General features: G+C 46.9%; 1 protein-coding gene across 2 annotated transcripts in view; it reads left to right on the forward strand.

Annotated features, from left to right (window-relative positions):
• Positions 1 to 306: 306 nt before the first annotated feature.
• grip2b (glutamate receptor interacting protein 2b) overlaps positions 307 to 27,756 on the forward strand; it is a 128,102-nt gene continuing 100,652 nt past the window's right edge. For both annotated transcript variants that reach the window (XM_053868719.1, XM_053868722.1), the window contains exon 1: positions 307 to 542. In XM_053868719.1, coding sequence (XP_053724694.1) covers positions 488 to 542 — 55 coding nt within the window. In that variant the 5' untranslated portion in view covers positions 307 to 487. The remainder of the gene's footprint in view (positions 543 to 27,756) is intronic.

The raw sequence follows: 27,756 nt of genomic DNA on the forward strand, positions 1-27,756 counted from the left end.
GCTTGAGTATTTTTTTTAAACAAGCATTTCGCAACTTTCTGTGTGTGTGTTTGAGGAGGTGTTCATTTTGACCCAAGAAAAGGAGTCGACTGATCTGTGACAGGAACCCAAATCACTCCGAGTCCGCCAACACTTTCGAGGACGAGAGTGAAAAGTTTGATTTCGCTGAGCGCCGCACCTGCGCCAGGTGAACCCGGCTGCGCAAAGCAAAGTTGGCGCCTCTGGCAGCAGAGCGGCGGACTGCGGCTGGAGTGAGGCAGGAAAGTATGAATGGCACAGCGAGGGGTGAGGAGGAGAGAGAGTCGGGGGGGAGAGAGAGACCCACGGTGCCGCAGCGGGACCGACTGTCACACCGACTGTCCGCGCGCGGGTCCTCACCGGAGCGGCAGCAGCTCGAGAACAGCAGGCGGTTTCGCGCTCTAGTCGTGGACTGGATCTACTGGCCACCCGGACCTTCATCCCCACCGCCGCCTCCGTCATCATCGTCATGCCGGGCTGGCGGATAAACCTGACTTTCTGTCTGCAGCGGATGCAAGATGAAGGTGGGAGTGTGTGTGTTTGTGTTCACCTGCGCGCGCTCGCGGCTGTTGTTGTGTTGCCGCTCATCGCACGCAAATCCAGAGTTGTCCGGCTCTCTCCGTGCACGTGACACTGCGTGTTTTGTTCCTGGAGGCTACAGATGTTCGTGGGTGTGTGCGCGCGCGTGCCACGCAGACGGTGATGATGTTGGTCAGCTTCTACGCGTGAATGGATGTGCGCACTAATGCAACTGCGCAGCTCTGAAAGTCACTCGTGAGCAACAGAGGTGCTGACAATTGGACGGGTGAATGAGCTGATGATGGTGAAGCTCCGTGCGTGTGGTTAGCCTTGACCTTTACACACTTGCTGTTGAACATTCGTCTTATTCGAGCATCTCACGTGGAACGGATCGTCCGCTGTAGTGGGTGAAGAACGTCAGTGGAGGTGCAGCAGCGCTTCACCTGAATGAGTCAGTGTGGCGTCTGTCATCTCTTCATCCTTAACCACTCCTCACTTGTATGTTTACCTGCACGTCCTGCAAATCCACCCTGTGCTGAAGATGTTGGACTGTTGTAGATCCTCCAAGCGCGTCATAATGTTTGCTGAGCATCTCATGAATGTGGTTGAATGAGTTGGTGATGGTGGTGGTGGTTCCATGTCATCAGATTTAACCTTTACACACACACTGCTGACCCGGAATCTTGACTTTCTCTACTCTGACGGTTTCAGCTTCCCCTTTTTCATCGACCTATGGTTGTCCAGAGTTTGATGAAGGTGGTGATGAGGAGAGTGCGGGCAGTGAGGAGACAACTGTGACATCAGAGCAGCAGCAAGAGGCAGTGTAGAGACTCAGTAGTCAGAGTTAAAAGAGTCAGAGATGAAGATAGGAGTTAGGAGTGACTAGAAGGGACGAGTCTGTCAGAGGGACACGTGGAGAAGCCTGGAGACAAGATGGTTTGGACGGGAGGAGAGTGAGGGATCGTACCCACAATGTTGGAGATGAAGAGGAGGAACACCGTCTTCATCTGACTTCTCTGACATGAGCATATTATTTGACACTTGAATCCATCCCTCAGACGTGTGAGCGTGATCTGGGGAGGTGATGGTTGAATTCCCTTGATGAAGACGCCTATTTCTTCTCATGGCAGCGTTTGTTTAGCAAAACTTATGGTCCGTGAAATTAAAGACCGTTAGGGTACAACTTTTTTGACATTCAAGTTTGTGTCATGAGGAGTTGAGGGTTTCTCTCAGTATCGCTCATAGATATTTAGCTGTGCTATTTGGCGCCATTTTTAAGCTGTGAAACTTGTCATTGAAACTATCACTGATAGCAATGACCGAACAGTTGGTGGCAGTAGTGTGTTCGGAACTCGCTTGTACACACACAGTGACATCACTGCAACAGAACTCAGGGTGGCCACCTGATGCTGTCATGGTTAAGTTGCCGGTTTGATTCTCTGTTCATGAATGAATGAATGAACATTGCTGCCAGGGAGCGCCCACGATACTGTTGTTGTAAGCTCTACTAGGCTCTATATAGCACTGCAGGAACACGGTACACAGAGCTACACTCTGTTATTGAATCGCATGAAGTCCGTTGTGCTTTGAAGATGAACAAACAAAATATGGAAGTGTGTTCCTCCGTTTGGGAGTCTATTTCTCCATCTTCTGTGACTCTCTGTCTTAACCACACAACTTTGGAAAACATCGTCATGAGTTGTGGGCAGAAAACATTTTCTGAGATTTACTGATGAAGCTCGCCATCTAAGCAGGACCTCCTCCCTTTGTTACCTCTTAGTCTGAGCAGTCCTGCCCTTGGTCCTCACAGTTGGTGTAGCTCCCCAGATATAATGAGATACAATTCTATGATAACGTGTTTAACATAAATCAATACGATGAAGTCAGATGAAGTTCACATCAACAGAGTCGAGTCAATTTCTGACACGCTCTAGCCTCAAGGTCACAAGAGCTTGAGAAGATGAACCTGGCTCCTATCTGTGCGAGTTTGTGTGGTGACCTTCGACCACTCTGCTTTCCTCCCACTGAAACAGCAGATATGTGTTATGAAAATGACCCTTCAGTGAACTGAAAACATCCGGAGAAAGTGACCAGTTTTTTGTGTATTTTCGTTTTTTCACGCACAAATATTAATACACAATGTGCCAAAATGTTTCTTCGTTAAAAAAAAAAAATATGCGTTTCATTTAATAAAATGACTCCCAAAATAAAAGAAAACAAAGATATTGTCAGCATCTGCCGAGGGGAGTGGCCAAAAAGAATTTGGAAGCACAGGTTCAAGCCATGCGACTCCATCTGCGCTGCGAAGCCATGCTGACCCGGCTGTCCAATATAACCACCGTCTGGTCCTTGAATTGCTGTTTAATTGTGCCGCTCCCACGTTTTAATAGCTGGCTCTTCACCACAGTGTTGATGAGAAAGACTGTCATTATCGTCTCTGCTAATGAAGTTCCCTGGCTGCCCTTCAGCAAAGTGCGGAAGCTGCGTGCTTCAGTGGAGCTTCTCAGTCACCAGAGTTTGCCGTCCCTGTGAGGGTGAGATAGTGTTTTTTTTTTTCCAACCCCAGAATGGAGAGCACACCGCGACTTGTTGACTGCCTTAAAGAGCCTCGGAGAAGTCTGAATTCATACTGTAGTTGAGTGTTGAATACGAAGTGAAGAGAGGTCACTTTGTCACGTAAAAGTCACCATCCAATCACCTTACTTTCGTTGTATCCGACAACAGAATTGATGAGCTAGAGCTGAAAGAGTTGTCGTGCTCACTGTTCCGTATCCTGGCCTCTGATTGGCTCAGGAAGTGGCATCAACAATGCACCTAGCATCAGGTAAGGTGTGTGATCAGTGAACCCTAATGGGGACGCGGAATAGGACGCTGCCGCCAATACCGGAGCGGAGCTCCGTCCAATATCCAACTATTTTCACCACGGTGGTGGCGCCGTCACGGTCTCATCACGTGTTCACGTGTGCAAGTCCAATGCAGTGAGTGAGCCGTGGGTTTGTCGGATTTATTGTGAGATGCAGAATTGTCATCGTGGAGACTGTGTTTGGCGGGATATTATGTATGTTAAGTTATCATCCATCCCTAGTGGTACCTACTTTGCACAGTCCATCTCATCGAGCTGGGAGTGACAAACATGATGACACACAACAGTATACACAGTATTGACTCAGACTTCTTGTCATGTATTTGATGTCCTGGAGGCAGAAGGAGCTGAGTCTGTTGGTTGTGATGGAGCTGGCACCTTTTGTGATGGCCGCTTTGTGTGGAAGTGATCTGCTCCAGTCTGGACCTGAAGTCAATTGGGTTGGTTCTCGTGAGGCGTTCATGTGGCAGAGCCGGCTGGAGATGGGATGTCACTTCTGACATCGGTGGAGGATGTGTCGTCACTCAGCTACGTCTGTGACCTCAGATCAGAGGAAGATGTTCAGAAATGGTGTTCCACTAAAGTGTGTGAACGATAGTGAGTTCATATGTAAAGTGTTTTATGTTTTATTTCCCACTAGTATAACCCCTTCAGTGAAGACTCAACAGAGTAGAAACTGGCGATTGTGTAAACAAGCCTGAAGAAACACCAAGTCGATCTCTTCTAACTGTTTCTGATCTCTGCTGTAGATAAGGCTTCGCGGATCGACCCATCTTGCCTTGTTCGGAACATGTTAAACCTTTACTGGGCTGCTTGTGAGAAAAACAACGGTCTGTCAAATCTTAAGCGCTGCGGGAGGGACGTTACATCATCTTGACTTGCACAGTCGATTACAGAGTCCATTACAAACCACTAGTAAAAAACACCTTTCTTGACTGTTGCTGCTCACAAACAAGGCGTGCTGCTCAAATTAAGGTGGTTACTGGTCGGATCTGCCCCTGAGGAGGTAAACCAGCGACCTCCTGTCCATGTTTTCTGTCCATATTGCCCATCCCTAGTGTCGACTCATTTACAGTAGTAGACGGAAATATCAATGATTCACTATCCTAAAATGTTCCAATAGCTCTGGGAATGTTGCGTAACAGACGTCTGATCAACACTTCTTCCCGTGCTGAGACTGAGACTGACAACAGTGTCTGAGGGTGATGGAGAGAATGTGAGAGCGTCTTTCATCCGTCATGGCGAGAGGGAATTTAAGAGCATACTAAGATAATGGCCTGCGTGAGCTGCAGCGGAGAGACAAAGCAGCGTGCTGGAACAGTGCGGGAGGCCTCTTTATCAGCTGGAAGAAGGGATCTCATTCATCAGCACAGCAGAAGATCAAATAGAGAATGGGTTGATGGCAGGAGGGTTAATAATAAACCGTGTGATGGAGCGCTAACCTCGACAACCGCCCTTTTTAATAGGGCTTAGTTGTGTTATCAGATTGATGGAGAGACAGCGGAAGGAAAGGCAGAGGTCAGAGAGATTCAGGAGGGGCTGGACGCAACACTTGTCAGTGGCAGTTGATGGTGGAAGAAATCAAACTCCATCACTGACTCTTAACATCTTTATGTCTGACCCCACAGTGGAGGTTTGTGTGAGAGAGTAAAGAGGGGCGATGCCCCTCACCATGTTCCCCAGGGCTCCAGTAGTGTGTGTGTGTGTGTGTGATGGGGATGTCGCCGTGGGTTAGTGGTGGGTGAAAGAAACAACACTGTCTCATTCATAATAGGATCTGACGACGACGACTAATGCTCGGCGAAAACAACAAACACTCTCACTTGTTCCCTCTTTGACTGACTCTGCCCTCGTGCCTCCACCTCCCTGCCGTATCTCGTTCATCGCTCCCTCTTGCATCTTATCGGTTGATTCACTTTCCCCTCCTGCATTCTACCCGTGTCCTTCCGTCCCACGTGTTGAAGCTTTTCCTGCCCCCCGGCGACCGTTTCCCGATAATTCCTGCATAAAGAGGCAGTCTGTAAACGCAGCAGTGGGAAGACTGGAGAGGTGAAACCTTCAAATGGAGCCTCAGTCGCACACAGTTGTGTAACACAATTACTGTCCGAGTCGATTTCTTAGCACGGTGCAGAGCAAAGACACGAAAGAGTCCCCTCTGAAACACGCAGTACAAAAAGCTACACAAACTCACAATATTGACTCCAATTCCACCGTAACTGTCTCATCATTTTGACTCTTCCAGTACTTTTCCTCTGTGATTCATCCAGTGATAAAACTAATCCAGTTACACTACTGTTTTGGCCACAGATCCTCAGTCATCCCGGAGAGACACAGAGTAGAACCTTTGCTCCTCCAGCAGATGCTGTTTTAAGTACCGTTTGAAGTCATGAACTTCTGATTCTGTAGAGAAACTTGGTAACCAGAGGCAAAGGTAGGCGAATGAAGCGCTCCACTGCTGTCCCAAGTGAAAACATGTTTTGTCCACCTGATCTCTGCTGGTTGTAGAAACTGTTTGTACTGTGAAGACAATGCAGCTCTGAGGATTCTCCGCCTAATGAAAGCCCTGAAAGGTTTATTATAAAGCAATAAGTGAGACAATAAAAAGAGGAGGTGAAGGCTGCGCTGTGTCGGAGGGCGGAGGCTCACGGTGTATGTAGCTCAATAACCGACTGCCGTCTCAGTGAGCCGTGTATGAAGACGAAGCACCAAATGATGGAGCAGAAAACAACGATGGAGATGGAGCGCCAATGCGAACGCCCGCAACGGAGTGTGTTTGCATAAGATATCCATTTTGGGAATGATGATGAGACCGTGTGATGAACAGAACCTCAGAACCAAGGGGAGGATTTTGGGGCCACAAACATTACTTTCTCGTAAACAAAACAACTACATCCTTTGTTAGATTCACAATCCGTTTCCTGCTGCACATTAGCGAAAGGAACATTTGTCCAAACACTGCCTCCCATACTGTTCCTGTTGATCATTCCTCAACAAGTTATCAGCCCCCTGCAGGCTTCACACACTGCCCATCCATGAGAGCCAGCACCTCATGCCATCACTTCACCTGGACCACGGAGGTCGCTTGAGACCAGTGATTCACAGTAGGAAACCATATCTTACGTGTGTCAAAGGAAACATACATTTATGTATTTGAACATAGATTCTTTGGTGGATAGATTCAGACTCTGACCTCTAAACATGACAACCGTTGGTACCTACCATGTAGACACACGTCCTGTGTTGTCTGGCATCTGACGCTCCCCACGCCACGTGCTTGACCTACCTGCCGAATGGCGATGGCAAAAGGCTGAGTAGTTTACTGTCTATCCGGTGATCGCAGTCATGTGTCCACCTTGGAAAAACTGTGCAATGCCTTGACATTCTGAGGGAATTTTCTGAGATGAACGCCATTTGGCGTTGCAGAATAAGTTCCCACATGGAAGTTTTGCCGTGAGGCGCTAGCTTTTTAATCTGTCGTGGAAGGTCGTGCTCGGGCGGGAGAAATAAAGATTCATTTGGTGTCTCATAAATCTCTTGTCCAAAGGGATGAAGCTAATCTCCGTGTGGAGGCAGGAAACCACACATCTCTGCAGAAATAGTTTCTGTGGGGATGAAGAAAAGAAAACTTGCCAGTAACAATGTGTTTGTGAGATTTATGTTTCAGGCAGAGTGGAGCAGGTTCACAGAGCAAATCAGATGAACTGTCCCGGACACTGAAACTCAACGGTGGTTAGCTGAAGTTCAGAGGAATCGATCAGACGATGCCGAATGGAATGTTCATGACTGAGATGCACTTTGATGACTCTTCACAGATATTTTCAAAAGTGTGTCTGCCTTGTTTCGACAGACAGATTAATGATGTGGGATTACACCAGTCAATAATGTAAACCTGGATTTATCTTGCAGACGCAGACAAGTCACTCAAATTAATTTTCGTCAAATCACAGGAGTTGCGACATTAAATACACAGACAGAAAACTTTCAAAGCCACCGGCCAGTGGAGAGTTTGTCTTTTGGCTCAGCTCTTTCTTCCCCTCAGAGTCCTCAAGACTGAAGATGGACTGTGTCCAAGCCAAAGCTTTGTTTTCCTTTTCACTTTTTCTCCTTTTAAAAGGTCCACCAGCACAGTTAAGTGCTTGGTTTGATGAGAGCTGACATGCGTAGACATGCGTAGCACAGTGAGGTTGTAAGTATTTGTTGCCATACCTTAAGGTGGATATGCTATCTTCCCAGGAATATATTCAAGAGACATCAAATAGTCCACCTATCGGCAGCGGTCTTCCACTGCCAGTGTGTTCCAGTGTCTTACAGTCACTGAATACTGACAGGTGAAATGCGACTCTTGTCGCTTGACGTGATGTGACCTGAGAAAAGAACATGGAGGCGGTTAAGTGTCCGCTAAGAAGCCCTTGGTGTCAAACCGTTTTTAAAAATCAAATTCATAGATTGAAGGTATCCACAGAAGCTCGGCTTGATGCTCTCAATATTCCTGTTGCGTTGTTGAATAAATCCTCATAAAGGTTTCAACAGTTTGCTTGGTGCCAAACAGTAAAAAAGCAATACAAAAAAGGGCATCGAATCATCCATAGCATCCAAACAACAACGTATCGAAAGTTATTCAGAGAGAGAGAGCGAGAGAGAGAGATGTAAAAAAAAAACAAAAACGTGGGGCTCCACTCAGACTTTTTCCTGACTGCCAGCATCACTGCCCTTACGGAAGCCCCAAGGTGACTTAAGGTGCGGAAACTCAAAACTCCCATCCACCTCAAACCGTTCAACTAACAAACCTCCTCTCCTTCCGAAATAATAAACTTCTTCTAACTTAAATTATTTATTAATCTTTTTAAACCAAAGTCAAAGAACTGCATTTCGGCTCCTACAGAGATGTTACCATGGAGGGGCTATTAAGGCGTCCTGCTTAAAAAGGGTGTCCCAGGACACCCAGCTAGCTAAAAGTCAGCTGCAGACTGATGAGGGACACTCACAAACACTTGACAATGTCATTCAACAGTAATGCAACATTTAGTCGAGTGTGATCTGTTGTCATGGGTTGGAACCGACTGTGGTCTGTGTTGGTTGCTTCCAGTAGTACAAATAACCTGCTAATGTAGTGGAGGTGCTACCATCAGCAAATACACGGATGTTGAGGACGATGATGGAGGTCATATTTGGACTCTGTTTTGAAAATCCTTGTGATTTCTTAAAACAGACATTTTTAGACTTGCGGTACCATCTTAATGTTTCACATCCTCCTGATCAGCAGAAGGTGAATCCACCCCAATGATTGAGTGTAGTAATAACTGTTGTCCTGTCAGACCTGATGTCCTAACTGTCATGGTTCTAGACGCGGGGCAGGACCCAAGTCACAGGGGGCAGGAGCGAGTCAATACAATAATTTAATCACAAGATACAAAAATATATAACAAAAGACGTCACCGAACCGGGAGAAGAAAACCGAAAACAAATCCAGCGCGTCACCAAAACTGGGAAGAGTCCACAACAAAATGAGTCCAAACCAATAGCCTCACCGAACCGGGAGAAAGAATGCAACAAGAGTCTGTAACAGAAATAAAAGCAGAATCATGACACTCACATCCTGTTTGTATATCAGTAGGTGAAGACAAGTTCAGAATTACGCATTAAACACCATTTTGTTTCCTAGAAGACACTGGACACAAGCCTTCCTAGTCATCTCTTTATAAAGCCTTAATGACTTGAACAAGTTAAGGTGTTGGCCAAGCTGTAATTGAAGTGAAGCGCTCGCTTGGTCAGTGGAGGTGAAAACCCTCAGTGTATACTAAATGTTTTGTTGTAAAGGAGGATTGGAGGATGGCTTTAGTTGCTTCTCTCTATTTCACTCCATAATCCCTCTGCCAGTTCCACTACATGAGCCTGAGCTCAGCGCGATCAAAGAGGATAAGAGAATAGTGTCTGTTATCAAGGTGGGGGGGGTGATAAGAGAGACGGGGAGAGGGAGGATGGATTTCAACCGTGAAAGTAGAAAATGTTCTCTCAAAAGACTCAGAAGTTACAGCTGCTTTGAAACCACTCGGTCACACCCTCCCTGAGTGATGCTGTCGGGCCGCTACTCCTGCACTTGGTGCCACCCCTGGACACATGTGGTCCTGTGGCTGGCATCACTGAGGGTGATTCTCCTGCACCCATCCCTGCTTCGTCCAACGTAGAGTTGATGTTTCAAATCTTGTTTCAGGGCAACAAGATTCTTCCGCCTTTGTTGTCACCTGCTATAATCTAGTCTCAGGCTTGATGAGTGGGTCAGAGGTAGGTTCCTTTGTCACAATATACCTCATAAGTGATGGTGCGAGGTCCAGCTCGACGTCAGGTGTTGCATCTACAAACAATGTAAGGAGTTGAGGCGAATGGTTTTAGCGGCTCCTCGGTCGATGACTCAGATTCCTTTGGATTCCTTTCGAGTCAAAATACTCGAAATACTAAAAAGTTTGGAAGATTTCTGGGCGATGCATGGCATTAGAATACGGGACGCTCTGGCCTGTATCCAATTCCAGAACCATCTCTTGGTTTGCTGCTGGCACAGGGCTTTGCATTCGGAAAACAATGCATTATGGAAGTACAGTGACGCCACGGCTGATAATTTCTGGCTAGAGCTCCCGCTAGAAACGCCTGTGATGCGTCCAAAAATGGCGTGACACTCACATCATTTGTGCACCTTTTACACACCACACGGCCGTTCTGACTTGCCTCCTGGAAACTTTGTCAATCTGGAGATCAGTTGTTTATTCAGGCAGGAAGTCAAAGGATGAAATGCAAAGTGGATCTGGTCGACTTTTAACTCTTTAACTTCACATCTTAACCTTCGATACTGGCACCAAGCCATCTGAAGCTTGACACCATGGATGGTGAGGAGGAGAGATCAAATGAAGAACAGGATGTGGCCTATGGATTGGCCCATTCGCTGGTTTATTACTCTCTTTAAATGCCTGAAATGCCCCAGTTGGGGAACTGCTGTAGCTATGGTAAATGCTCTGGGTGGGACAAGCTTGATGTAGCTGTGGCGCTTTGGTGGAGTGTTTGTGGAACATGCAGTCATGAATCTTTTTCTTCCTTGTCCCTTCTGTTGAAAATCAACACTGTTGAGATGTTGGGCTGCGAGTCGATGTTTACAAGCCTTTTTCTGCCACACATCTTTGCAAAGTGAAATGAATGTTGCTGCCAGATAGAAAAAAAAAAGTGTGTTTTGCTCGTCTGGGATCGTCCAATCCTGTGAGTCAGTGTGCGTTTATGTCCTGCAGCATGTGATGGCTGACCTACCGACAGACAGCCCAACTCCTCAGAGAGTTCACCTCGTGGCCTTTTCTCATGACTGCACGAGTCTTGTCGGCTCACAGTGGAACAATGTTTGCAATGGTCTTTTGAAAATGTGTGTCGCTCGACTCGTCTGTCATCACCATATATGTATATACTCTGCTCCACTGAGTGTCACGCCTCTCAGCCCGGTGCCTCCGATAACTCCCCGGCTCTCGCTGAGCTTGACTTCTGCCCGTCTCTCACCAATATTGTTCATTTATTACATTTTGCTCTGTCCCAACAGAGATAACAACCTTTCCGGCTCGTCACATTTGGCCGAGCCATCTGCCCGAGCAAATGAAATTAGCTCAGAAATTCTCCACGTTGGGCTCGCTGGGAACGAATGGCCTTGACTGGATCAGCGTTGGAGCCACTTGTACTGACGCTATCTGCTGCTTTAGTCACTGAGAGGATCTGCTGGCTGCAGATACCGCTGCCTTCTCCCACGCTCCTGTCCCTTCAGCAACAGCGTCACGCTGGTTAATAGCAAGTTAACTGTGGTTTACAAGATTGTCGTTGCTATGGCGACCCTGAAAACCTGACTATGATGAGTGTAATTTAGGTGTGGAAACCACTCCCCACGATCTGCCTTTAATCCGGACGGATGGCTTCTCCTTCAGTAGCTGCTGAGGGAGTCCATCCATCGCTCTGTGGAGAGCTTCGTCTCCTGGCACTGATCTATCTCCAAGACCCTGAGATACATGAACTCCTGCATTTGGGGAAGGCCTCATCCACCACCTGGATATTTCTACCATGGTGTTAAACTCAGAGGATCTAGGAGAGGTAGAAGCCAGCGTAGAAAAAGTCAAACGCAGGTAAACTGGACAAGCTGTAATGTCGATTCAGTTTGTGTTCCAGAGTAAAACTTTCTGCTGCCTCACATTAAAATCCGTCTTCAGTGTTTAGTCTCTGTGAGGATGAGAAGTGATGATGCTGTTGGTGCTGTCCAGCTGAAGTGATTCACGTGTCCATGTTCTTCAGCACCAATCAGGTTTGGTTTCATTTGTGTTTCAGGTGAAGAAGGTTAAATGTTCCAAACATTCAGCAATGAAACTCATCTTTCCACCAAGTCCGGCTTCAGCCAGTCACGCTGGCTGCAGCACAGATGCTGCCAGCCGAGTCGGTGCCAAACCCCACGGATGCTTCCTCTGCTGGATCAGCCTCAGAGCTGTCTGCGCTCTCTTGTGATGTGGGACAAAGTTTCACTGACAAGACCATTGTGAGGATCCAGGGGAGTTAAGGGAATTTCAGATGAAACCGCAACATGTTGATGAGCGCCATTGTTGCCGTGTATCTGTATATAAGCCCTTTAAACTTCGACTTAGACACAAAGTGATTTCGGCGTTCACTTAATTGGGCCGTTTTTAATTGAACGCCCACATGCGCCTCACAGACCGAACATCATCAACTCCTCCTCCTCTCTGTGATTCACTGTTCACTGATTTCTCGTTCTTATCTGCTGATGGAGTGAAGTGGGAGATTTGAATGTCTAAGTGCTCTGCTCTTTCAGATGTTAGTCGTGTGTGGGAATCCAGCTTTCCCTCGCGTCTTCTTTCATTTCAAGTACAAAGCACCTGAGCAGGGCAGTGAGTCTGAAATGGTTTTGGACTGGTTTCAGTGGCTGTTTTCAGTCATATCAACTACTTTGGATCAGATCCTGTGTGACACTGAGGTGTGATCCTGAGTCCTGGAAGATCTGGAGAGAGTCCTTGTGTGCTTGTGATCACTCCAGATAAAACGTGTCAGAATTTCTCTGAGTAAGTACCAAAGATGCAAATGAAGCAGTAAAATCAGGAGGAAGCATTGGAAAGTGATATCTGTTGACAAATATTAAACAAAGAGAAAAGCCTTTAGCTCAGCCGTACATACCTTATGATGGTCCGTATACCTGGAGCTATAAGGAAGTAAGGAAGTTGATGGAACTGGATACAGGCAGCGATCCGAATAGCTCATAAAAATAAATCATTTATTCCTTGTCTTATTCCACATATGTTTGAAAAAAAAAACCCCATCCAGATCTGTTATTTTAAACGCAGACAGACAAACCAAAGCCCTCCACAGCGGAGGGAAAAAATTTGAAGATGGCGACAGTCGTCGGTAAAGTTTGCAAAAGGAAAAAGTTAAGCTGGAAATTAAAGTTTACAGACAATAAAAAAGCCTTGCAGACAGAAACACAGTATACTATGAAAACATTTGCATGTGTAAGCAACGTTTAAAATTGAAAAAATAAAGTGGATGATTTATGGATGAATGATGTAATGTCAGGTATGTGAAAAGTGTCTCACTGACCAAAGAGAGGGAGGAGAGGATTGTGGGTGTTCATTGAATCAGTGGGTTTACTCTCCAGTTGTTCATGCCATTCATCTCGCGTGGATTATGAAGTCATCTTCAGCTGCAGGCTTTATAGAAGATCTGTCATTCCTCCTCCATAGTGCCAATTCTGGACCGCAATAGTGGATGTTCCACTATCAACGTGATTCTGTGAAGCCCCAGCTGTTGTTCACCCATCAACTGTGCTGTGTGAAAATGTTCAGACACCACCGTTGTCATACAACACAGCACCATCTCTTGATGTTTTTTTATTATCATGTTACTGAGGCACCACTTCATTACCGGTACATGACAGTCGACTATAGATCCTCGTAATCTCAGATATATGTATCTCAAGATCCAGCTTCAGTTGAGGTGTGGTCCAGTATCCGTCTCTGTTGATGCCTGCCAGCCTCCACCTGGTGCACTAGAACAATGTGTCTTCCTGTTTGCTTTGTCTCTTTGTAGCTTTTGCCACACTCAACTTGCAAATAAAAGGTTGACGGTTGAACGCCTTTATCTCTTGTGGTGACACTGAACAACCATGTTCCAGTCCACTTGGTGAAACCTTGGTGCAACAACACCATGAGTTCGGAAAGTGTGGATACTTCACGTCTGTGTCTCGACTCTTGAATGATTTCTAAAAACAATGCTGATTGTATGCTAGCTTGAGGTGAAGGGGTTTGACATCGCTTCTGTGAGCTCCTAATCTCTGACACTCCTCTGGATTGCAGTTCTGCCCCGGGAATCTGCGCTCTCTCTCTAATGGCAACAGCAAGAGGGTTGAGCTTGTCGTCTGAGACAGTGTGTGTCCGTGTTAGTTCATGTGTGAGTGATCGGGCTGATTTTGCGCCAGTGGTCACATTTGTGCGTCCTCTCAGGAGTGTGTGACGTTTCTGCTCGAGATCACCAGACTGTAATGTGAAATTAAGCTACAAGAGGAGCATGAATTGAGTTTTCACTGTGGTACATCAGCGCATGGAGAAGATGTTCACCATCTCCAGTGCGATTCTTGATCTCAGCCGCAGGTGACTGAGGAACAGATATGATGATCTCATGATCAGCCATCCAGTAGCTTACCGTGCTAAGGATCTACAGCGTGCTGCGTTGATATTCCAACTCTCATGTTTGCTTTCCCTCATGCTTGTTCCCTAACTAGTGAAAAGGCTTTGTGGCTGAGGGCTTCCAAGAACTCAGCAAGTCTTCACCTGGTTCCTGGACTGTTAATGGATGTGCAGAAAGATTACTTGGCCGACAACATTGGTAGCTCCACAGCTGAGGTTTTGTCAGTCGTCGCTGTGCTCAGAAGTTGGCCCGCAATCTGAAGGAAAGGGGCACATGGTGCCACATACTTGCTGTGATGTGTCATTAGTGTCCTACTGCTCAGCCCTGAATTGTTCCTAGTCTGGCACGACTTCTGGAATTCTATTTATTCCAGTGTTTTGGCCGTGATAAGTTAGTGAGGAGGAGAAGAGACGGCCTCAGACTTGACCGTCAAAGTCGCACTGAAAAAAGACCCTTTGAAATCCTTCAACGGTCCGAACAAGAAAGAGCTCACTGGAGAAGGTTCAGCCTTCATATCCCTCTATACCCAGCGTCAAAACAGTTTTCCAGTAAAGCGTTAAAATTTTGATCAAAGCTGGTTCATGGGCTCTGGAATTTGATATAAATGTCAATGTCCTGCGTCTAAGAATGTGGATTCAGTGGGATTTCTTGCACTGATATTGAACCCGTTTCACTCGAAGTGACTTTCTTGTGTTGGCTTTAAACGAGAGCCAATGATCTTTACAACACAAACGTCTTCCTTAATAATTCATGCCCCTCTGAGCTGAACCCATTTTAAATCTCTTTTCCTCTCCTGAACGGACAAAGCAGTAAAACCTTTGGTTTTATAGTGCCATCTGTGTTTGGGAAATGTTTTCTGATTTGAGGCGGCTCATGCAGCGGTCCAAACTGAATACTGTCGTAATCACATTTATTATCACAACTCCTGGCATCCGTCTGTGCCCGAGCAAACGGTGGCTTCAAGTTTACACCAGGGCGTGCAGCGCCAGGAAGCGCAAATGTTGCCGCTGCTGCTGGATCTCTGTTGTCTGTCCAGGTGGACGTCTGTTGTGGCGTGTTTGCACGGTTGCATTTATAACCCCAAAACAATAAAGTTGTTTTCAGTGGTAGGAAACAGCCAGTAGATCACTGGATTTACACCCAACTTTGGAGCCTGATATGCCTTTCTTTCCTGATGATGATGGATGATCTCTGGCTGAAACTGCTCTCCATCTGCCACAGTTTGTCACATAGACAGAGCTTTAATATTCAGAGTTGTTGTCAGACATCACGTCAGCGACTTGGTGCTGGTTCCACTTCTGCAGCCTTGTGGATGACCTCAATGACCTGGGCCCTGCTAGTTGCCAAGATGAGTCTGAATAAGCTTTGCGTGTCAGAGATTCTCTTCTGTTCAACCGAGACCTCCTACAGTATAGGTTCAAGATATTCAGAAGGGCCACAAAGAATCTTTCAGCCTCTCAAAGGGCTGTTCATGGTGGTTGGTCATGGCAATATTTTGTACTGCAACACTCAATGAAAATAGAAAACCAGGCACTATGTCAAATTGTAAACCTTCAGCACACCTGGCTTATTAATCACATGGGTGATGTGTTGGTTGGCTTTCAGTCCATTCTTTGAATTGCAGATTTTTTTCTTTTAGCAGTCGACTTGGAGCAGGTCATTGTCATGCATTTAATAACAAACTTCAACTCCTGGCCTTTAACTATTCCTTTTATCTGCCAATAGAAGAGAGCAGTGTCCAGGTGTTATAGCTAGTCTGGGGAGGGCTGAGCAACCTGGTGGTCTCTCTCACTGTCAGTGACAGTTACAGTGATGGTTTTGAATGAAACACACAAATGAGCCTTCTGAGATAATTTTGAGACTCATTTTCTAACATGAAAAACCTTCCATAACTGCAAACCGGTGCCGCACCTTCATTTTCTGTTTAACTTACGTCTTCCCGGTAAACTAATCGCTGCAGCTGCATGCATTTATTGATTTCATACCGTCAATATGTTCGTTCATGTCACAAATCATTGCAATTTTTTTCAATGATTCCACTGACCATCCAGTAGTTCTTGTACTGGTGTTTGAATTTTCTCCACTGGATAAACCTTTGAGTAGTAACAATCTTTTTAAACGTGCAGATCAATGAAGCAACACCATTGCCCAGGGGTTAAGGAATAGTTTAGGTTTCAGAGCCTACTTCCTAGAGGCACAGAGATGCGTTTGAAGTCGGGTCCTCCTCACCGTCCCCTCCTGTTTACTTCTGTGATGGAGCCAGTCTTCGTGCTCCTTCCACAGCATGTCACTCTGAAGACGCTACAGAGTAATAGATCTGCAGGAGCCTGCTTTTGGCTTTGACGCACCTTCTGATGAAGAACTGTCTGGAATGTGTGTTCCATAGTCAAACAAAAGGATCGTCACCCCACAGTTACACCTCTCGCTTATATATGATGCTATTAGAGGAGCAGGAAGTAAACTGCTCCTCAGACAGAGCACCACGGCCTCTTTCCCCACATCAGCTCACTCTTCTACTTCAGCGCGGGCCACTGTGCTTCACCGCCTGCCATCATAACTTGTTGTGGAGCATCAATTCGCCTTGATTCTTGTTCACAAACTGCACACTCTGAAAAGCAAGACTGCATTCATTTGTGGCCCACGCCTGCAGAGCGATTGCTCTCCTGATGTGGTCTGAAACCGTGTGTGTCCGGTCGTACGTTTGATGTAGCCGTGAGAAAATAATGACAGTTTCTGAGGCAGCAGCTAAAAGTCTGCAGCGTACAGTCGCTATTGATGCCGCCTTTTCAGCGAGGGAGCCGATTGAAAAGCAATTGTTCCCCTGCTCCCTGTCGTCTGTTCCAGTCGCTCATGTTCTACCACTCTCCCCTCTGTCTTTCTCCTGGAAGTGATTGATAAAACTTCAACTTCCTCGCCACCTCTTCAGGGTCCCTCACATTCTTACAGTTTTCCCTCCATCCATCTCTCTCTTGTTTATTCGTGTCTTTGTCATTGTTATTGATGCGCCTCATTTTCCACCAGTGAAAATTGCCTCCAATGGCTCTGGCCCGGGAGGTCTGATTGATTAGGAGATTAAAAGTCAGAGTAATTGGGATAGCTGAGGCAGAAGTGTGAGAACATCTGAAGCGGTTACATGTGAAGCTGCTGCGACTCTCTCACACAAGACATGCAGATGTCAAGTGGTATGGAATGAACACGGTAGTGTAGGAGGTCTGACACGGCAAAAAATGGCAGTGGAATTGGCCCTCAGTGGAGGCACCAGGCCCTTTGTATTGTCATGGTGGTTATCTTTACGTCAAGTGCCAAGCCAAATTGAACTGCTGAAAATAATAAACACTCTCTGTGACCTCAACGCATGTTTTGTTATTGTACACAGCCTGCTATTGGCCAGTGGGTCAGACGCAGCAATCATTCAACACTGTTCAGTGTGCGGGGTGCTGAGTGGTTCACTGAAGAACGAAGACCTGTCTCAGTATTTGGCATCCCACCTTGCTTGTCGATGTGCTACTAGGTGTTTTGTTTCCTGTGTAATAATGTTTGTTTGAAGCCCCATGATGACTGGGGAATGGTCTGCTTGGCGACTGAAGGCATGTCCACTGAAGGCATATGCTGTGGCTCGAGGGTGTCTTGCTCTGTGTTGCGAAAAACATCTATTTTTCCACAGATCGCGTGGGTTCTGTATCATTCTAAAGTAGACCAGGTCAATCAGAAGGGAAGTGAGTCAATGAAAAGCAAAATGGATCCTGTTCAACACTATGTTTAGACTTTGAGGCGTTAACCCTGCATAACGGACGTCCTAAGTTTTGGCACCTCAACTCTTTCCCTTACTAACTCCTCTGAATGTGACTTAAAAAAAAGATTCACTGACTCAAGCATTCCAGGTGGTCACTTTGCTGCTGCCGTTTTCTTCTGCGATCAATCTCTCATCTTCCAAGCTGCATTTCATTGGTCAAAATTTGGTGAGGTGACAGACCAGCAGCGTTGTTTTTGTCCCAACTCTTCAAAGACCATTCAGTACTTGAACCTCACACTGGTGCTAAATGCGGCTGTAGGAATTTAGAACAATTCAGACAAGACACACTAGTATTTGGGTACGTTTTCTGGGTAGGTACTACCCCTTCTGAAGGCCGTCACGATTGTGACGCTTGTGTGTGGATGGTGTCCGAAGCACAGAGCGGTTAGAGGTTCTCCGAATTCTGTGCTGCTTTACATTATTAGTTTTCTGCCTGTGTGTTCTCCTCAAAGATTCATGTGACCTTGTTGAGCGTCTTTGTCCTGCTGACTCATTGGTTTAATTAACCATGCAGTAATGCTGACAAAGTTCTCCTGTTATTTCATCGCAGAACTGCGGCAGTAATGAAAATCTTTCAGCTGCACAGTGAAGCAACACAAACACATTGACCACTTTACATTCATCCTCATCCTCCCTGCCCTTCGTCTAGGCTCAGAGGGGAGGAAAGGCCAAGCGCATCGCCTCTCGCTGACCACACGCTGCACCTCGACTTGCAGTCCTTCAGTAACACGTTGCTATTCCTTCGACTGACCTTTCAGTCTGTTGTGACGTTATTTGTGGCACAACGTCTCGGAAGGAGCTGCAGTTGCTGGAGGACAAGTCAGTGAATAAACTGGATGTAAACAGTTTTCTGAGCACTTCACTGTCACATGCTGGAATGTTAGTTCAGAGTCATGTGAAAAAAAATGAATCAACTGGTGCAGGAACACTTTGCTGCAGAATCTTCAGTGACAAACGCTGTCTCTATCGGTGGTGAAGAAAGAGCTGAGCCAGAAGACAAAGCATCACTGACTGACGTATTTCTCCTCCCATCTGTGGTCACCAGCTTTGGAGGGGACTTTCTTGGAGAGAGAGAAAAGCTCAGTCATCCAGGAGAGACTCGAAGCGTAGCACCACTGTATATTAATCGTGTCGGGGGAGCGTCTCCTTATTTAGTGTGGTGTTCAACTGGGTCTGGGAGAGACTCCAGTTTGGGCGACTGTGACTAGTGGCAGTGAATAAATGAATCAGTTAGGATGGTTGAAACATGCACCGGCCTCATTTTAAGTCCCTCTCATCCCCACAAATGATCCACAAAAAAGCCCTACGAATCCATTCCGTGCCTCACAGGAGCCCCTCAACCTCGCCATCTTCTGCGACGGATTCATGAGCTAAAGCAGCCTAAAATAGTAAATGAATCCCTGCAGGTGACATCATGCTTCATGAAGACATGATCTGTTGCTCGTGAAAATTCAGTCACAAAAAGCTGAACGTATAATCGTGCGAGGGGCAGCGCTAAATAAAAGGAAATGTCACTTGTGCGTGGGAAAGTGTGGGTTTGTCCTGAATAGCATCAGACAGCCGCCTTCAGAAGCAGCAGATTCCAGTGCTCGAGCTCGAGCACACAGCTGCGGGGAGGACACGCAAGCACATGTGCGCTTGCTGACACGTAAACTGCTTTCTCTAACACCAAAATAACAGCACATGTGGACCTTTTATTTTGAATACGCGGTGATGATGTTTACGGCCCGACAGACAGGAGGCAGAGAGGTGGACTGGGAGGATGAGACCTGACAGTGACTGACAGGATGGTAAATGCACGGAGAGAAAGAGCTTGAACGAGAAAGACAGGAAGTTGTGGACATGGATGACCCATGCTGAGCTCTGTTAATCGACCTTGGTAAAGTCCACACTGCTGGAAAAGTAGTCCAGCACCGTCTGGTTGGGAGATGGGAAGTCAAGGAAGAGTTTTCTACTCCCTACTACTACACACTTAACTTGTGTGCTGTTGTGTGGTGCTGATCTTCATGAGTGCTAGGGGATTTTTGCAGTGCAGACTCTGTCTGGAGTCAAAGTACGTTCGGCTTTAAAGTCCGACACGTGAACTCAAGCAAGTCGGGTTTTGGCCGTGGACTTGATCCCGCCTGAAGAGCTGCACCTTGTCTTAGGAAACTCTCAGCGGGTGGTGAGCTTCTCACCTCAGGCAACTCAGCGCTAGATAATGGAAACTATGTGTACAGCATGACTCCACACAGGCATTTTGCTTTTGACTGAGAAACGTCACATTCTGTTACAGCTCTGGCGGAGGTTCTTCATCTATTGAGGTGACGATGACTCGAAGTGCTATGAGGTCACAGAGAAATAAGGAAGTCAACCCGATGGTGATAAATTGGTTTTCATGTGGCTGATGACAACTTCTTTGAGATGTGCTTCGTCGTGAGTCACAAACCAGCTATTTTGCACAGAGCTCCGTCAGCTGAGAAGAAAAAAGGGACATTGCCTGAGGCACAGCAGGGGTGAGTCGGACCCGAGACCAAATCCACAGTGTGAAAAGCTCCTTATTTTCACCCCTGCATTGGAGCTTCTCAGAGTCATCGATGAAAAACTCAGCATCAGTGAAATCTCCCTACTAAGTTTCACTCTTAAATCCTAAAGTATACGGGCTTGTGTGTCATGATTCCGCTTTTATTTTGTCATATGAGTCCTGTTTTGTTTTCTCCCTTCGTCCTTCCTGTTTGTGTGGCACACGGCTGGAGCCAATTATACCCTGATCACCCAAGTACAAAAACACCTGGACTCCAGCAACGTGTGCCAGATGGTCTCTCATTGTTTTCCCTGTGATGTGTCCTCTAGTTCCTGAGATTTGGACTCTCATTGCTCCCTGTGTTCGACTCATTGTTTCCCTGTGAATTCTCCTATGGTTCCCTGTGGTAAATTGGTTCTTGTTTTTTCTCTTGTTCTGTGCACTAGCTAGCTCATTTTGATTACTTTGTCTGTAACCCTGGTGCCTTGAGTTAGTGTTTTGTTTCTCCCAGTTTCCATGCATTTCCTGGTTTCTTTTGATGACTCTTGATTCTCGGTTCATTGTGCTTTAGTCTCCTTTCTCCCGGTTCGGTGACGCTTTCATTTGTTTCTGTGTTTGTTAATTATTAAAATATTTCTGACTCGCTCCTGCCTCACTGTGACTTTGACCACCTGCGCTTGGGTCCCGCTCCACGTCCTTGACTCGTGACATTGTGGGCAACACTAGTCCTGAGTTCGTGAACTGAAATGCAGTCATCCCAAAGCGGTTTTGACCACAGGGAATAGTTGGAACTCAAGTCAACAGTACCAAAAATATTCATGGAGGTTGACGAAACAACTGCTCTATGCTGAAGCATCACTTCACACCAACTGCAACAGGCACCTAGGGTCACCTATTCTGTAAAGTTCCACAGTCCATACAGTATTAGACTTTGGTCCATTTGAATAGGTAATGTTAGCAACAGAGTTGCTTGTTGACCCAGGTTCTAGTGTTTATCTTCTAGTCGACGGGTCTTGTCAGACAGTGTGTAACGGCGACGTCTGGTTCTTTGCTGAGTGGATCAGCTGTGCTGGTGTGAGATGAGAGAATGAGATGAGGCGAGAGCGTACTGCTCGTTCCTGCTGTTATCTTTGCAGGTTTATCTGAAATTCTTGTCTGTCTAAACCCGAGACACCTGTTAGATAAACACTCGAGGATTTAATTGAAACTCTGCGTGAGTGAGAAGAGCAGAACGACAGGTGTGATGCTGACGCTTAGTTTGGAGAGGTGAAATGAAAATAGGATCAGAGTTGAAAAAGTTTGTGGCGTATGGAGAGTTCTGCTGGTTCTGGCATGTGTGACAGGTACCATATTGTCAGGTCCAAAGCTTCTCCGGCTCTGATTTGTGGGACTAATCCTGTACATCTGTGTTTCTCTGGTCAGAGTCCAAACGCTCCAGTGGAGCTGATCGAGTAGCGGACGGCGGGAGACTGCGGCAGCGCTGCTGGGCTCCCCAGTGACAGCGCTCTGAATGTGAGACCAAATGGGGCAAAACAGGATCCAGCGTTCCGCCACCGACAGGTCCCTCGGTGGTGGTGGAACGGGAGAGAAAATGGGACAAAGAAAGTTTATCAGGGAGCCACCGAGGGTCGGCTTTGATGTCTGTAATCGTATTGCCGGAGCGTGGTGGACGCTAAGGGAGGCGTTGGAACGCACCGTGATGCAATTGTTTGTTTGTGTGACTTCACTGGCAATTTGACTCAGAAGTTTGCTCATTTCTGAAGCAGTTTGAAAACTTCAAGCGCTTCCTTCCAAATGAGGGTGGTGTCTGGAGGAGGGCGGTCAGGTCAGATCGAGGGTGAGGACTTGCTTTGACACCTGATGGGCAAGTCTGAAAGATGAAGAGGCCTCTTGTTTGCAGACAGATGTCCAGACTTCCCAGGCACCTTTCTCATGCCACACTGCTCCCATTGTGAAACACTGTCCCGTCTTCTTTCCCGTACTCACAGATGCTGTCAGAATATCAAACCCTGTGATGTTAGTTGCAGATATTTTTGTCCTCCCTGACAGTCAGTCAATAATAGCTTGGACGTTTTGTCACTATCTGCCTGAACTGTCAGCATTGGACACGTCTTCACTGGACTGCTATTTACTTTCATCTGTGTAGATGTCAGCGCGATTGTGACGGTGGCGAGACGCTTGCTGTTAGAGTCGTGTTTCTTTGGATCCGACTGCAGCAACACCAGTGTGCATTCACTTCCACCATGTTGACGGTTGGATCCTTAGCTGCTTTAGCACAAGATAACAGTGCATGCTGCAGTCACATGATGATGAAGTACTGTAAGAAGCAGAGCTAACCTTGGCTATGTCACAGCAAGCTACTTTACGATCAACCTGCTGCATTCAGGTGCAGTGGGAGAACCCAAATACTGAGGTGAGATATAAGTTGGAGTTGTTTGTGAACCAAAGTTTGTCTGTCTGGAGCTTGACAAAAACACATCGAAGAGGGGTCAAAAAAGGAGGTTGGGCTGAAACCAGGTGTGACAGGAAATTCAGGACGTTGATGTTGTTAGATACGGGGCACCTCTTTTGAACTATTACACACTCTGGAGATCAAGGTGGAGGTGGGACTGCACCAAGGCTCGGCACTGAGCCCCTTCATCTTTGCCATGGTGATGGACAGGTTGACAGATGAGGTTAGACAAGAAGCCCCTTGGATGATGATGTTTGCAGATGACATTGTGATCTGTGGTGAGAGCAGGGAGCAAGTGGAAGATAAGCTGGAGAGGTGGAGGTATGCCTTGGAAAGGAGAGGAATGAAGGTTAGCCACGGTAAGATGGAATACATGTGTGTGAATGAGAGGGAGCCAAGTGGACAGGTGAAGTTACTGGATGCAGAGATAAAGAAGGTGGAGGAGTTTAAGTATTTAGGCTCAACTGTCCAGGGCGATGGAGAGTGTGACAATGAGGTGAAGAAGTGGGTGCAGGCAGGGTGGAATCATTGGAGAAAAGCAACAGGTGTGATGTGTGACAAAAGGGTGTCGGCCAGGATGAAAGGGAAGGTGTCCAAAAGGGTGGTGAGGACAGCAATGTTGTATGGTTTGGAAACAGTGGCACTGAGGAAAAGACAGGAGGCATAGCTGGAGGTAGCAGAGATGAAAATGCTGAGCTTCTCTCTGGGAGTGAGCAGGATGGATAGGATCAGAGGGACAGCACATGTGCTCAGGTGTTTAGGAGACAAAGCCAGAGAGGCTAGATGGAGATGGTTTGGACATGTACAGAGGAGAGATAGCCAGTACATTGGTAGGGAGATGTTGAGGTTGGAAGGTGGAGAGGAAGGCCAAAGAGGAGGTTTATGGAGGTGGTGAAGGAGGACTTGAGGTTTGTAGGACAGGGAGAGATGGAGGAAGATGATCCGCTGTGGCCACCCCTGAAGGGAGAAGATGAAAGGAAAAGATGAAGAAAGAAGACACACTCTGGAGAACCTCTCACAAACAGAAGTGCTTGATCTTAGATTTGCACCTGAAGTAAATGCTCAGACTCAGATTAAGATTATTAAGGAAACAGGTGTGAGCAGCTGCAGGCAGGGATGAGCAAGTGGTAGGTTAGTCGAGATCTTAGGGAGACGGGTGAGGGTTTGGACTGGCAGAAGAATCACAGCCAGGTGGAGTAACAACCAGCTGACAGTGAAGTGTAGAGATGACGTGGAGGTTCGTCTGTCCATGACAGTTGAGCTCCTATGGGGTTTATTTCAAGGTCATTTAGTCTTGGATGTTTCATCGAGGGGAGTGGCGAACTCTGGGAAAAGTCTTTGATGTAAAAAGCCTGTGAACTTTGCCTTGCCTTCACTCCCTCTTGTCAGCAGGCGAAGATTCCCCTCTCCTCCTCCTCCTCACAACCGTCACTCAGCCAAATTGCCTCGTGTTCATCCAGAGGTTTGAAAGCACAAAACATCTGACATTCGGAATTGATTTACAGCACAGTGAAGCCTCTGAGACAAAAAACAATTTGAACACTCGAGAGCAAAATACTTCCCATTCCAAACACTTGAGTGCAGAGCAGGTTTGGTTGCAGCAGGGGAGATTAGCGCGCGACTTAATGACCCTTGACAGCTGCCTCAGGACGCGCCCTAAAGGTTCAGTGGGCACAGACCGGGTCAAGAGTTCCTCTTCCTGGTGGAGTGATGGACAGTTGTGGGTCTGCGTGAATATTATGACACTCATCGATTTGCTGGGAGAACAAGTGGATGTCAAAGTCATTTGTTTAGCTCAGGGAGCTTTAATGATGCGACCAGTGTTGACTCCAGTCTGAAGCTTTCATCTTCCTGATGCTGTCATTAGACCCTTGCACACATTATCATCCACAGTCAGAGCTCAGGTACACAAACGCAGACTTGTTTCCATGAGAGCAGCGAATGTCAGACAGCACTGACGTCTCTGCTTCTTCCTCTGCTGCTAATTGACATAAATGTCAGCTCGCACTGGACAAAAACAGCAGACGGACATTTGCATAGACACACTGATGAAAAGTGAGTTTAGACCGGCGACATGCCGAACTGTGCTCTCGCCGAGAGCCGAGCAGCTAAATGACACAATAAAATGGATTAATTGTGTCACATTTTTAATTCACACATGGAAGCAAGCTGCTTTTACACATCTCCCGCACATTAATAAGAACCTCCTTCACACACAGACAAGTGAACACCACCTCCGAGTCTCTCCTGGATGACTGAGCTTCCAGATAGAGTAAACTAAATACACACACCACCTCTGAGGCGTGCAGTACTCTGAGTCTCTGCTGGATAACTGAGCTTCAGAGAAAACGCTTGTTCTTTGGGTCACTCCAAAGCTGGTGTCCACAGGTGACAGGAGAAACCCACTGTTCAGTGGAGGGCTTTTGGCTCAGCTCTTTCTTGGGTTCAGGTCACAGCGGCAGCAGAATACTGACGTGTTCCTTGAGTAACTGGAAGTCTGCCCGATGCTCTCCTCCTCTGAGTCTCTGCTGGATGACTCAGCTTCAGAGTTCTTTGGGTCACTCCAAAGCTGGTGTCCACAGGTGAGAGGAGAAATACACTGCTCAGTGGAGAGCTTTGTCATCTGGCTCAGCTCTTTTTTTCACCAAGGCTCCCTCAGATGACGGAAGGGAAACATCTGTAGGTTCAAGCTTGAATCCAAACAGTGATCTTGTAATGTAGCACAGCTAAAACTCTCCAAAAAGTAAAATGCCCTCACAAGTAGGTGTGTTTCTAAGCATTGGCCCCCACAAGTATAGCTGTACTAAGTACGCACACACACAGTGTGTCGATTGGCTCCGACTGCCTCATTTCAGTCAAGAGCGGCAGGTTAATTTGCATAATGCTCTGCAACGTCTCACCTCTTTCTCCCCGCAATCCACCGGCGGGTGATTGACAGCGGCTCATGCGCAGCCAGACTCAGAAATGTGACTCTTCTAGAACGGAATTCAAACAAGCCGCTGGCCTCAGACAGCTCCGGGGGCAACAGAGCTCCAGCCAATTTCACCTTCGCTGAGATCCAATTCTTCTTCTGACAGGCAGCTCTGAATGTGACGCGGATCTCATGTCAGTATGATGGGTTTCTACACTCGTGTGGTCATTGCCGAGCGTTGCTTTTGTGGACCTCTGTTTCAGAAATGGGTCCCAATGCGTGTGCATTACGCACATTAAAAATTGGTCCAAGAAAAAGCTGGCACTGTAGGCGGCGGGACGACCTGTGGTTCCTGCCCAACTCCTGAAGTGAGTCCCTGAGCAATACCTAATTGGTGGTGGTGGTTGGCTAGTGTGTTGCGCAGTTGCCTCCTGCCAGCGGTGTCTCAACGCCACCCTCTAGTAGCTGCTCGTCCGAGGACAAACTGAATTTCCTTGCACTCTCACTCTTTTACCTTCACAGATTTCAGTTGTCATGCTGGCAACCTGAGGGCAGTATGAGAGCAGCTAAGCTGGAACAAAGAAGGCTTTGTCTCAGCAGTTGATGCAATTGAGATCCTGAGTTTTGGTGTCTTTTGTTGTGCGTTTTTTCTACACAAAGTCTTCACTCATCATAGACCATTTTGGGCGTCCGACTGCTTGAGCCGAGTTTCCCTATCACTCTGGGAGAAGTTCAGATGATCCTCTCCAGACAGAAAGTCCTGTGCCAAAGCCCAGTTGTGGTCACATACAAGATTTTTTTCAGTCAAACAGACCTGCGACAGAGACCTCTTTTGTGGCAGCTTTGTTCGGAAGTAGTTGGATGTTCATTACTGAGAGATGAGATGGTTTGATTTCTTGAACAAACAAGACCAAAGAGACTTGATTCATCGCTGAGAAGTGAGGCGTTTGCCCCGGGCTGACACCTTAAGTTTAGCATTTCTGCAGCGCTAATGGCTACATGTAAAAAAAAAAAAAAAAAACACGTCTCTCCTCCTTCTACTCACTTCAGCTGGAGACACGATGAAATGAAGCATTTGCAGTCCGACACGAGAGGAAGGATGATCCCGAACCTCTTGGTGTATTCCACTTCGCCTGCTTCCTCGGTGCACGTGGAAGCAACTTTGAGCCGGAGACTTAAAATCCCTCTCGGCCACCTCGTCTGTCGCCTCCACCCTGTCAGAGCGCCCTGCTGTCTCAGTAATAAGAACAGAAATAATCCAATAAAGTGAGAAAAGACACTAATTCTTCCCGAGTCGACTGCGGCAGCGTGGAAGCGCCACTAATATATTTATTTCTGTGCATTACATCACTCTGCCGGGCCCCACGGGGGCGCTGATTAGCATAATAATTAAGCCTGAGCTGTTTGTTCCTAAATTGCTGCACCCTGCAGTCGGTCCAGAAGTCAACCCTTCCACGACACACACACACGCACAGAAGCGAGGTGCAGACAACTGGAGTTGAGTGAGTGAATGTGTGTGATCTTCTGAGGGCTGTTATCACAGCAACACCTCTGAGTCGGTGTGAGTCTGCGGGTGTGTACTGGAGTGTGCGCCCCTTCTCACACTCGCATTACACGCCGAGATTGACTCAGTCAGACAGAGAAATGTCTAGATGAAACAGCCAGTTAGGGAAATCTTCAATGAGCAAAATGGAGAATTTAATCGGACATGAAAAAAGCCTAATGTTGCTCTTCTGCTCAGTCGCCCTCCCCCAGTGCTCCGTCGGTAATGTGGGCCATTCAGGCTTGTTTGTGTAGATGGACATGATTTATTGTGACTCACTATGAGAGTGTAATGATGTTCCTGCTAATGAATTGATTAGCATTTTAATAGAGGAGTGTGGAAAGCCCGGTGGAGATTCCAGTGGATGGAGTGGAGTGTGTTTGGACACACATAAGGATAGCACATGTTTTAGGGCTCATGCGGCAACTCTTTTGAATCTATGGTTTTTCGTTG

The sequence above is a fragment of the Synchiropus splendidus genome, chromosome 6 (assembly GCF_027744825.2).
Source record: "Synchiropus splendidus isolate RoL2022-P1 chromosome 6, RoL_Sspl_1.0, whole genome shotgun sequence".
Classification (NCBI taxonomy): domain Eukaryota; kingdom Metazoa; phylum Chordata; class Actinopteri; order Syngnathiformes; family Callionymidae; genus Synchiropus; species Synchiropus splendidus.